The 13,584-nt window shown below is 40.1% G+C and overlaps 1 protein-coding gene across 1 annotated transcript in view; it reads right to left on the bottom strand.

The window, feature by feature from the left end:
* Positions 1 to 13,584, bottom strand: part of SPHKAP (SPHK1 interactor, AKAP domain containing) — a 182,966-nt gene that overhangs the window by 75,729 nt on the left and 93,653 nt on the right. The window contains exon 3 of the mRNA XM_075269002.1: positions 11,219 to 11,329. Coding sequence (XP_075125103.1) covers positions 11,219 to 11,329 — 111 coding nt within the window. The remainder of the gene's footprint in view (positions 1 to 11,218; positions 11,330 to 13,584) is intronic.

Raw genomic sequence — 13,584 nt, forward strand, 5'->3', positions numbered from 1 at the left:
GGAGGCGACCCACTCATTTGCTTCAGTGAGCCCATAGAACCTGTGTTGAGTTTTGGCTCGGACTCGTGCTCATGGCACGTACACTGACAATACAGACGGTCGTGTGCATGATGCCTGACCACTGGGTTGGCGCAAGCGCTCTATCATCACTATTAAAAAATGACTTTTGCATGATTTGCTGACATCTATCTCTCTGTAGGTCAGTCCTGCCATAACATTAAGATATAAAATCTTTTATGTCCTGGATATATGTGCACTACTGGTTGTATTGTCATGATATTTTGTCTTCAGATATCTTCTGAGCAGTAATATAACAGCTCCATCATTTCTCATGCATTTGTCTTTCTATTAGAATCCTATGGGGCAGTTTACTCTGTTCCTTGACAGCATGGCCGGCCTAACCTGCAGATAGGTAAAGGAATTACAGTATATAATACGCTTTCTACAGCTTATCCTCACAACTTTGATCTCTGCAGGAATTGCTTCTCCCCGTGCCCAGAAATTTTACTCCAAAACACCATTTTCTGCAATCTCAGCATTTCCCAAAGTCTAACAAGAATTTGCATCCAATAGTATAATGTAGGACTATCGATCCCGATATCTGACTATTCATTCTGTAATATTATCTGACAGATTTTAGATTTTGCTTAACAAATCTATTTATATTAACGAAAACTCTTTTCTGGATTTTTGTATAGCTTTCAATGATGACACAGAGGTGACCATGATATACCCAATGAAGAAGAGATTATCACAGCTGGGGTATATAAAATCCTATTTCTAAAATAAGCCAAAAGCAATGTTCAGGCTCACTGTAATATACTGTATGTATCCATGTGTAAGTGGATGGAGTCACTCGAAACGTCATGGCCGTGAGTTAAACTGGACTTCAGCTATACAAAGACTCCCTAAACTTACACAGACCCATGTACAATACTAGCTAGGCCTGTCTTTCACACGTTCCTCCATTTGGACTGTCATGCCTTATAAGACCTAACCAACATTACAATGGAAATTTTTCAAAGCTTATTAGAATAGAGTTATGGATATACGTTATCTTCACACACAAGATCCATGTGGATTCTTGATTTTTTGGGAAACCATCTAAATGGTAAATAGATAGATTTGATGTCTCTATGGGTTTACTCTGATCCATTGTAACTTATCAGGGATCTAAGCGTTTGTCTGTCCTCTGTCTATAGTCATTGCTTGTATGAGATCACGATGGAAGTTCCTTAACATGCAAATAGCAATATTTTCTGGAATTCTCTCTGCATCATCGCCTCTTCCATCTAATATATCCTCCTCTAATGTATACTAAGAAAAGATGCAGCAAGATTGATGTGAACTTTAAATCTAGAACAATGCATGAATAAATTCATGAGGCTTTTTATTCACCAGCTTATCCCCCTCTAAGTAGAATGAAAATGAGTTAACCTTTTGGCAGTGGAAAGAAAGGTATTTTCAAGCCCTTCCCACGCAGAGTCACTTTAGACAAGATGATTGCTACAGAAACACATGATTTTCTCTCGTCCTGATCTGCGACCAACTTGTCATTAAATCCACCTGATATCACGCGAGTCAGAAAAACAATGTATCAGCTCCCAGTTATATGTAGTTATGTATATGCCATGTCTACTTAAAGACATAGTCCATCAGGGACATAGGCCATCAGCATGTCCCATCCCCCTTTACTCCAGTGCCCTTTCTACAATGCGAATATTCATCAATATCTCCTTGAAAGATCACATAGTTCTGGACGTGTCACATCTGTCTGGAGACATCTTACTGACTAAATTTAATACAAGTGGCTTAATATTTGTTTTATAATATGCAGGAAACAGGAAAATATTTCCCTTTAAGGGGTGATATGGAATTAGAAAAGCATGGCTGCTTTCTTCCTAAAACAGCTCCACCCATGGGTTAGGCAGGGCTCACACCATCATTGGTGTTTGCTCAGAAGGTGTCTGTTGGACACAAGATAAAATCCAATTGAAATGAATGGAAATTGCAAATGGACCAGCTAGTGTCCATTGCTAAAATCTTGTATGGACAATAGCCACAGACACTGCTGAGCGGACATCAACGGTAGTGTGAACGCCCCCTTAGTCTGGTCTCGCAGCTCAGTCCAAGCACATAGTTTATTGACAAGAGTGGTGACATTTCAGAAAGAAGGCAGCCATGTTTTTTTTTTTTTAATGTCTTACAATTAGAGATGGGCGAATCTCCCAAGATTTGTTTTGTTGCAAGTGACTCGGATCATTGATTCGTTTTAGGGAGCCTGCACACGGAGTTACGCGCCGCTCATTCTGAACGTAAAACTCGTTCAGAATGAGCGCGTAAAATCCAGATCCCATTGACTTGAATGGGTGTCGGCATACGCGCGCTACCCATTGAAATCAATGGGAGGCTTTTTTCCCCAATTGCTTTCAATGTGATACGTGCGGGGCTGGGTTATGGTGACAATAACCTATCTATCTGTGGGGTTGGATTGATATGCTGGGCTATGGTGACAATAATCTATCTATCTGCAGGGCTGTGTTGATATCTGGGTTATGGTGACAATAACCTATCTGCGGGGCTGGGTTGATATCTGGGTTATGGTGACAATAACCTATCTATCTGCGGGGCTGGGTTGATATCTGGGCTATGGTGACAATAACCTATCTATCTGCGGGACTGGGTTGATATGCTGGGTTATGGTGGCAATAACCTATCTATCTGCAGGGCTGGGTTATGGTGACAATAACCTTTCTATCTGTGGGGCTGGGTTATGGTGACAATAACCTTTCTATCTGTGGGGCTGGGTTGAGATGCTGGGTTATGGTGGCAATAACCTATCTATCTGCAGGGCTGGGTTATGGTGACAATAACCTTTCTATCTGTGGGGCTGGGTTATGTTGACAATAACCTATCTATCTGTGGGGCTGGGTTGATATGCTGGGTTATGGTGACAATAACCTATCTATCTGTGGATCTGGGTTGATATGCTTAGGTTATGGTGTTGGACGTCCTTTAAAATTAGGAGAATCATTTATACACATGAAGGGGTCTGAAAATAAGCTGTACCTCGCTCTCCATAGCTGTCACTTCTGTGCTTCTCTGTCATTTGTCAATGACCCAGATGGTCAACTTGATTTTATTTCTAGATTTCATCCAATTTATTCTTCACTTGGTCTGGACATCTTGAATGATGTTTATGTGACCCTTATGAAGACTGTTTAACATGTCCCATTACTTTGTCACAGACTGCTAAGAATTGCAATGATAGCTGACATCCCATTAGAATTGCTGGTATTTGGAGGATGGAGCTTGTATAAGGACGTATGGTACTCATCCTAAATGTTCTTGGCCTGTGTCTTGCTTCTCATCTTCATCGGTACATCTAACAATGTAGGGGGTGAACAGATTTGTGGGTCACACTGTATTTTACTCCCACAAGACCTCACTCATTGAAAGGTATTTGTGGCCCAGGTTTTTGGCTATAGATTCCCTTTTCTCTGCACGTTCAGACTATGCAGCATTTTCAGTTTTAGTTTCTAACTTGCTGAATGGGGGAAATACTATTCTTATTTATGCCATTTCAAGGGTTATGGAAGGGAACTTACAGTGTGTGTGCCTCCAATACGCTGAACCCGCTATAGTGCCTTCATACACAATGCTTGACAGGTAGTTCTTCTATATACTGTTGTGTCTATGGATAAGACGAAGGAACTTTTTGTGTCGAAATAGAAGGTAAGAAAAGTCTATAGCACAAAGAAGCTGAGCTTGCAAGAAAAGTGACTGCACACAATAAATGCATATAAAAAAAATCTGGAGCAATGACAAGTCTTCATTTTTGGCCAGATATACTGTATGCTTAATCATTCCATTAAATCCCCGCTCACTAATATATTATTATGGCATACTCTTCTATTACATATAATAGTTGGCATTCAGATTGCAGAGCAAATTGGTGCTTAGTATCAAAAATTCACACCTACGTACTTGTCTACAATGAACCATAGAATCGTAGGACTCTTACCTACTGTCAAATACTGTATTTTATGACACTTATTGCTAAGCTCTTGCAGTAAATGCCCACCTTTTACACTTGGTCATTATTACAGATTAGAATTTGTGCTTGTTAATTCCCTTCTATATTTTGAAGTTGTTTTCGCTCATCTAGAGCACTAAATTCCAGAATAGACATTGAAAAATTACTAAATATTCAGGTTTATCATTCAAAAATTTTGCATAAATCAATAATAGATACCAATATAACAAAGCCTGTAATATATCTTATCAGAGAAAAATGCTTCTTTCTCCACTTTTTAGCTTTCTTTACTCCTGCTTCTTCCTCTCTACACTGATATTCACTTGGAAATCTCTCCTGAATCTCTTGATATCTCAGCAATAGAGATGAGCGAGTAGTATTTGATTGAGTAGGTACTCGGTCGAATACCACGCGGTAAACTAAAAAGGCGTAAAAGACTGCATGCTCACTGAAGTATCAAATTATATACTGCCCATAGAAGAAGTATATGGAGAGGGGAATGGGAAGGAACAGCCCAGTGAGAGAGACGATACACAAGCAAATAAAGGCTTCTGGAGCTCATAGTAAGTGTTCTATCTCACCCCAAGTGCTTTTGTTAATACCAACTTTGCTCAACGCTTCTCTATAATATATATAAGCAAACAAAATGTTATGTTTTAAATGTATGGGGCAAATTTAATAAAGCTAGAATACACCGTTTAAGGCTGCCTTCACACGGAGTAACGCCGGGCTTGTAAAAATCCTCATTCACAGCCGTACACGCGAGCGTTGCGGAAGGCTCCCGAACACTTCCCTTTCACTTCAATGGGAGTGGTCACGGCTTTACGAGGAGTAAGGGGAGTAAGTTTCTGAGATATCAACAGACTCACTTTAAGGCTAAGGCCCCACGTTGCGGAAGTGCAACTTTTTTTGTTGCAGATTTTGTTGTGTTTTTTTTTTAAGCCAAAGCCAGAAGTGGATTGAGCAGAAGGTAGAAGTATAAGAGCTTTCTATATATTCCCCATTCCTTTTGTGGCCATTCTTGGCTTTGGCTCAAAAAATGCAACAAATTGTGCAACAAAAAAGCTGTGTTTCTGCAACGTGGGGCCTCAGCCAAACATAAGGTTTTCCTTCCAGATAGGCTACACTTTTTTTTTTTTTTTTTTTGCTGGGTCACACCTTCTATAGTGTGAGTCATAAAAAAATGTCTAAATAATAAATGGGGTACAAAGCACGTATGCCACTTTTTTATTATTCGGGCGCATTAGGTAATCTGCTGCAGTGAACTTGGAGCTCTATAAACCCTACCCCCCAAAGTTCTGACCACAATATAGATATATCAAAAGGAATTACTGAACGTTTTACTCATTTAGAGCAAAATAACAAAATGATATTTAAGGGTGAACATTCCCTTTAGGTTTCCTTAAGAAAAACATGAATGGATTGTAAATCTCCTTATAATTTCAAGGATAAATGACGAAAAGCCTGACCCTTCAAGGATCCAACGAGCTATGAATAATCCCAATTCCAAACTCCTATTTCTGTCCTGTGTGCTAAATATACCTGGCCTCTGGTCCCTGGCACCTATTTTGTTTCTGACTAATATAACCTGAGTTACAAATGTGTATTATCTATTATACAGAACCAGCAAAATGCGTCGCCCAGGATCCTTAATGAGCAGTTTTAATGAGGCCAGGATTTTCCCGCACAGGCTAACTAGAAAGGCATGAGACATGTCAGAACTGCGCTCTCATTGTGTGTGACACGTTTCTTCTGTGAAGACAATATTGAATTGATAATGACTTGCTTGCCATTCGCTGGCATTATAGAGGGAGCATATAACTAAGTCTACGTTCACACAACTACTGCAGACCTAATTAATTGCAGAAATATTGTCTCGCTTCTATACCTTCCCATACCTATTGCTATAATATCATGAAATGCTTACGTCCTTGACATACCTCTCTGTATGCTGGGAGACATCTTTTTGACTTTTTAAGAGGATATATTGATTTGTAATCTCTTACCCCTTCTCCTCTCGACTCTTGACTCATCTACAGGCTTTTCCATCATTAGCATTCATATCCAGACCTCTGGAGCACGGTTTAGCATAGCAGAGGCAGCGAACATGAAGTGTACACAGTAATATATTAGGTGATTGCAGAGGCGTAACTTGACGGTCCGGGCCCAAATGCAAAATCTAATAGGGCCTAATCTAACTTGTACCATTTAAATAGTTGCATATTGTATATGGCAGAGGGTCTTCTAGGGCCTCCTCAGGTTCCAGTGCCCAGTAGCAACTTCTGCCACTACACCCTATAGATACGTCCATGGGTGATTGTGAATCACACTCCCCTGAATTCACCTGAGAGCTTTATAACTTGTACATCCCGCTAAGATAATGCTGGGGTTTCTTACACATTACAGCTTGGCAGTCACTAGTTAAGAGGAGCAATAAATCCCTTTGGCAACAGAATTATAAAGAATAGTCATAGACAGAACTGTCTTCTTGTCTCTCTGCAGGCACAGATAATACTGCCTCCTTGTCTCTTTCATTACATGGTGTATTAGTAGTAATAGGCATTACTACATGATGTATGTACAGACAATACTGTTTCCTGCAAATGATGTACTCAGATAGTTTTACATCTCAGTCTATTATAATAGGCACAGATAGCACTGCAACCTTGTCTCTATCAGTACATGGTATATTAGTAGTAATAGGCATTACTACATAATGTATGTACAGACAATACCACTTCCTGCAAATGATGTAGACAGATAGTTTTACATCTCAGTCTATTACAGTAGGCACAGATAGTACTGCATCCCTGCCCCTTCATTTAAATGAATAGCATCAGCCTCTGTTAAAAGCATAGGAACAAACAGCACTTGCTCCCTGTCTCATACTGTAAATAAAGCAAACATAGACAGTACTACATCAGAGTTTCTGGAAATAATCTAGACACAGTCATCCTGGCCTTTGTCTTCTTGATGTATGATGTAGATATAGTGTTAGTCCCCAGTCTCTGATGTAAATGATGTAGACCCAAACAGTACTATATCTCAGGCTCGAATTATAAAAGATGGAGGCACAGATATTACTGATCTGAAAAACTGTGTGACACAGCCTGTTCAGCTGAAAAAAAATTTAAGGTTTTTTTTTTCTCACCCAATAAACAGTTTCACAGCCTGCACTATTCTAAAAAGTCTCTGTTTCTTAAGAGTCACGTGTGCCAGAGGGGGCATCACAGAGAATAATAATGACACTGCTAAAAACCAGATGGCGAAATAAATTTCATGAGCTTTGCATTAAGCGGTCGAGGGGGATTCTTAGGAGCAATTTATACTGTGCAAGGCCATTGTGGAGCATATTATATTGTGTGTGGGCTATTGTGGAGCATATCGTACTGTGTAGGGGCCACTACGGAGCACATTGTACTATGTGGGAGCCCTTCCTTGATTTATATCACACAGTATCTGCTTTATAATAGACATGATATTATTATAGGCTGTAATAACATTGCACGGCTACTATAAAACAGATACTGTGCAATGTAAACAATGAAGGGGTGAGAGATTAAAAAGCACCATGGTCCCTTCAAATAGTTGATCAGCAGGGGTCCTGGGTATTGCACCCCCTTTGATCTCTTATATCTCTCGGACTGTTAGGACCCCACAGATCAGCATGCATACAATAGAAAAAATCACATTAATTGTTCAATAGTATGCCAAATGCAAACTTTTAATTTTCAGTACAAAGTTGTTTGTATCTTTGAAAAGCTCTGTAAAGCCCCATTCACATGACTGTATTTTGTGGATCTGCAATTGCGGACAGTTATGGACACATTCACTTCATTGGGGCCGTGCACATGTCCTATTATTTTGCGGTCCGGTTATAGTGTTATACACTAGGTTTTAAGCCACTTTAAGTTGTGGTTTGTACTGAACTTGCTCAATCTGAATTTAATCTTGGTCCCAAGTCTGTAACAAAGCAAATCTTTAAAGGTTCACCCATCTCTAGTAAAGACACAACAGCTGACTAATGTATACTGTGGGCTGTAGTCAAAAACTGTGCATGCCTACAAGCAGTCTGTCTCAAAGGACAATCGAAAGTAAGACTGACACATTGCTGTTTACTTTGTGCCTCAGTCACCAGGCAATGCATTTACTTGTCTGGCAAGTCCCATAAGACTCAAGCCTAGCTCCTAAGAGATATTTTTTCCATTATTTTCCAATGAAAGCAGTGAAATCAGCCATACAAGCTTTGTCCTCGCCAACGCTGCCCATCCTTCTTATACTGATAGCCCTCCATTTCTTATTATGTTTCTTTTGGATTAAGTATTTCACACTTTCTATCCCATCTGCAGTAATACTTAAGGTACAGTGTGTAAGGATTTAATAGATTCCTTCCCAACAGAATTTCCCTGGTGTCACAGGGTGAAGATTATTAGAAAAAGAAAGCTGAAAGAAACTTATCGGAGCCACGTGACTGTTTTATCTGTTTATGGCAGAGTTGGATTTGGTGCCCACGGGACTCCAGGCAAGCTGCCACTTTGCCCAGCTCCTTGTCAAGCTGTTACTAACCCTCCAGCAATACGCGGTGTCCTTTCAAGCTTGTAACGTAGCTATTCATGTGACTTATAGGGGAAAGTACTTGTCAGGTACTCTGTGCCTTTGGAAACAGATGATGGATATTGTTATTTGTAGTCCTTTTTGCCTTATGATTTTCTCTGATGAAATCAACTATGGAAAGTTTTCTTACTTGTATATAGTATTTCAGTGCAAACGTTTATTAGACATGCAATATGAGTTATTGTAAGCTTGCTGTGGTATAAAGCAATGACTTTGCAAGTTATAAAACTTGCCGTGACCCTCTATTGCCGGTGATCGTCTACAGTGGTCGCATGTCTGTGATGGAACAGGAGTTACAAAGGCCAGTGTGGGACTAGGAAATGTGACCAGCAGATTGGTAAGGTATGGCTCCTTGCATTATTTTCTGGTACTCTTAGGGCTAGTTCACACGTTGGGGGTCCGCGTGGGTTTTGACACAGAGACAGCCGTGGCGAGCCGCGTCTCTCTCTGGTCAAAACCCGCCTGCCACGACCATCGCGGTCGCGGCTTTCCCCTCCTATGTCGGCTCAAATGAATGAGCCAATAGAAGAGGGTGCTGCCGCTAGGCGGAAGCCGCGGTCCAGCGCGCCGCGGCTTCCGCCTGAAGAAAGGACATGTCGCTTCTTTTCTCCGCTAGCAGCAGCCCGCCGCTAGCGGAAAAAAGAAGCCAAGCAGTCTGCATAGACCACCATTATAAAGGGGCGGTTTTTGAAGCGAAATCCGCTGTCAAAAACCTCCCCTTTGCTCACGTGTGAACTGACCCTTAGCCATTTTCAAAAAATGTTTCACTCAACTTGACAACCCCTTTAAGTTTGCATAGAAACCTACTTATTCCATGTCCAGCTACTATTTGAGTACTTGCACAAGTGTAAATTCTAGTTGTCACTTTATGCTCCATTACATAGGCTTATTTCTTCCTGCTTTCATTTCCAATCAGAGATGGATTGATTTAAGCACAGTAGGGGGATGGCTGGAGTAAGGGGAGATTTCCATATGAATATACTGATCAGTGTGTATTTATAGGTTAATCAGGGGTCTTATGTTATTTAGGTACGTGACTGATGTGAGACCTGTATCACCAAGTTTTACTCTATTTCTCAAGAGCAGACAAGCCTCAATAACATATAGAGGTTACACCAGAGAGATAGTTGATAAATATCTTGTGTCAGGGAGTCGCACCACTGGGATTCCCACACATGGTAGTGGGCCAGTGTGATCACTACTAAAGGACTTATTGACTTTTTAACGCTAAGGCCCCATGTAGTGGGCCACAGCCCAAAAAAAGCTGAGAAAAGACTGCGGCAGGAATACATCACATCGTGGTGGAAACGCAGAGTTCTCCTATGTGGACGTTCTGCTTCTATTATACCTATACGGAAAACGCCAGCATTTCCGTGTGTATAATTGACATGTTGCGATTTGCAAAAATACTCGTGTTTTTGAAATTGTAGCATTTTGGCTGTAGATTTTTTTCTGAAATATGTGAATGGGATTGGGAGAATCCCACCCACTTTGCAGGATCTAGATGACTAATGGATGTCTTTAGACAAATATGGCAAATAAGGCTGCGACCCCAACGTACTTACATGTCGATGTAAATATAATATCTCTGTAGTGTTTCATTGGCTTGCTGCCACTAAAGACCCCTACATGGCACCATTATTATTTTGGGAAACATTTTGCACCTGACAGACTCCCTTTAAATTTAATGTTACTGTATTGTCAGCCGGACCCCTAAAGCGCACAAGATCCAGAAAATAATCCGCCATTCTTCATAGGACCTTCATTAAATGTCTAAACTGACATCTAATAGCCATAGCTAATGGCAATCCTACACTTTGGCATTGATCACAGTTCTAATAGTGCCAGTCATCAAACTAAAGGGATTACATGTAACCTTGACTGGGGATTACTGGAATTCAGGGTTAATATTCTGAATATTTCCATATTTCAAATACTAATATAATAATATATAACTCAATCAGTTCTGGTTTTGGATTTAGGATTTCCTATAAAGACATTTGAAGTAAATCTCCTGTATTTAAGCTATTGAAGTAAAAAAACAAACCAAAAACAAAACAGAATGTCCTTGACGCTATTAAAGGGGCTCTATCACTGGGAAAAGTCATTTTTAACTAATCACATCCTTGCATAGCCTTTAGAAATGCCATTCCACACCTACCTTTAGTATGTAGATTGCTAATGAGCTTCCAGCCAGCACAGGAAGTTCCCAGCAGCACTCGTCTCTGCTATTATCTCCTATGTGTGTGTAAACAGGAAGCTGAGTCATCATCATCAGCAGCCTGTGCATAGGAAACAATAGCAAAGGGGGTGCACGATGTATCGTGCACCAGTCTAATTAGCATATGAATAAAAACAGACTTATTCAGAAACCACTGAGGCAATTTATATACTAAAGGTAGGTGTGGAATAGCCTTTCTAAAGGCTATGCAAGGATGTGATTAGTTAAAAATGACTTTTCCCAATGATAGAGCCCCATATAACATCAGTCATACTTTCTCATCTTATAGAACGTCTTTATCATCGCCTACTGGATGGAGACATGTCCTTGAAGATATTGTTACTTACAGATGTGCAGGTGGATTCCATGTTTTCCTCTGCTAGACTGATCTTGCAAAGATTCTTAGAATTTTGTAACCAGTATTCTAAAGTATCTGTAGGTCGGCTGGGACAGATGACCTGATATAAAGATAAAATATACAGTAAACATATATAACAAATATATACTTATATAACAGATCCCTTTTAGTCAGAATGTGCCCCTCAAAAATAAACTGATTACAGGCTAAATGATGATGGTCCTCAGAATCCCTCCAATAGTGAATCAATAATAACAATATTTCCTAAACCATACAATCCCTTTAAAGTATATATAGAATCATACAAAGTGAATGAGGTGCTAATTATTTTAATGAATAATCCCCAACTATACTGTAAAGGGTTATGCTTTAAAAAAGTGAGCCAAGACCTAATGATACTATACAGATAGGTTCCATATTTTCATCAGATGAACAGCTTTTCAAAACAACATTCTTGACACTCTGGTCACAACATATCTATTCTATATAAATCTACCTATTTGTAGCCACACGCTAATTGTGTTGTGAATTGAAGCCTATCAATGGTTTTGGTAGCAGGCCATGACATTACATCCATTGGTTTCTTATAGTACAATAAAATACTCATTATACATCATGTTATTGTTACTTTGCCATTGGTCTATATTCCCATTGGGTTTCGCAATTTAATTTCCATTTGAATCTATCACCATGTGTGGTAGCATAGGGACAACGCAAAATGCCATACAGATGTTGCCCTTGGTTGGATTCATTATTAGGATTTCAGCACTGCAAGGTAATAGGGATAACCACTGACTGGCCTAATAACTATGTATATATGTATAAATATATCACAGGTCAGTACAGAGAGATCTGCCATGATCTATTCATACCCAGGACTGAAATTATAACATGGGAGCATCTTCTATAAGAGCAGTGACTATACTGAAGAACTCTCCGCCAAGTTGTGGTGGGAAGTTCAATGAGCACCTAGATGCCTATGTGAAGTGTAACAATGCTACTGCTTATAGTTATTGGATGGAATTTATCTGGATTTAGGGTCGGGAGGGAATTTTTTTCCCCTAAGATTAAGAATATTGGCTTCTAAATCAAAGGGATTTTGACTTCTGGACCAACATTGTAGGATAATAGATGGAATTGGATGGACATGATGATGCTTGGACTGTCAGTCATCAATACACATCAAAGTGTTGTGAGAGGGACCTGCGGACCTGCGGATCCCCTTCCTTCACGGGCCCCATAGCAATTGACTTCCTTGCCCCCACGGTAGGTACACCATTGCTTTGAGAAGGTAAATGTAAGCAAAGATAAACTAGTTAAGTGTCTTTTCTGTATCCTTGATCACGTTCTTCTTAAGACCAGGGGACATACCCCCCATATGTATGTAATGATTGGTACAGTCTTATGTTATAGTCTGATCCGTACAGCAACGGGTTAATGGGATGAGTAAATGTTCTGCATATAGTAGAGAAATAAATAAGAAAATCATTTATTCCAAATCAGATCTCTTCATTCTCAGACACGAAGCTTCGGATAATTGAATTACTCGACCTAATTACAGGTTATTAACAGGAAAACAAGCTGTGGATGGATTGTTGCTGAGCAGAGACCAAACAGAAGGCATTCTGCATTCAGAGAGTGGCTCAGCTTCCAGCACAGTGCAGACCTGGGGGATCTGGCGGCACATTACTAGGTGCAATGAGGAGTTGTACATTTAGCATGAAGGCGAATGAGTCATCTGAACTGCATGGAGGAATTTCAGGGTAAGCTATGATTTGCAGACTTTAGAGCACAGAGCATACTGAGAGGCGATATTGTTAATAATACCTTAGTAAATAATAATATATTTATCAAAGCTTGACATTTTGGCACAGAAGTCAGTGGTGCAATAAGTCCTCTTGTGTCTGACTCATTATATGGCCTCCTACAGGATCATTACAGGTAAACATTTTCATTTTCTGAAGTCACTTGGAAAAGTTTTCTTCTTACTGTAAGATTTCTTAGTTAAAGTTTGGGATAATTATTGTATCAGAGGTAAAGGCCGAATGTGCAGGCATCGTCTACACCATGACATCGCCTTGGGCATTGGTTAGGGGGACACAGTGACATTTAGTGGCCAAAGGTGACAGTAAGATCATAGATTATTGTGATCACCATAAGCTGGTTGTACATGACCGTGTGCTAACTGGGTGCCTTTGATGAACGGAACGGGCAGAGCATGGGGGTCACACGGATGTCAACCATGTGCCGCCCATGCACCAGTTGTACTTTTGCGGTCCCTTTCATTCAATGAATAGCAGGGGCCCAAAATTGGACAGGAATAGGACCTGTTCCATATTTTTGGCCCAGACTGTC

The sequence above is a fragment of the Leptodactylus fuscus genome, chromosome 3 (assembly GCF_031893055.1).
Source record: "Leptodactylus fuscus isolate aLepFus1 chromosome 3, aLepFus1.hap2, whole genome shotgun sequence".
NCBI classification, from domain to species: Eukaryota; Metazoa; Chordata; class Amphibia; order Anura; family Leptodactylidae; genus Leptodactylus; species Leptodactylus fuscus.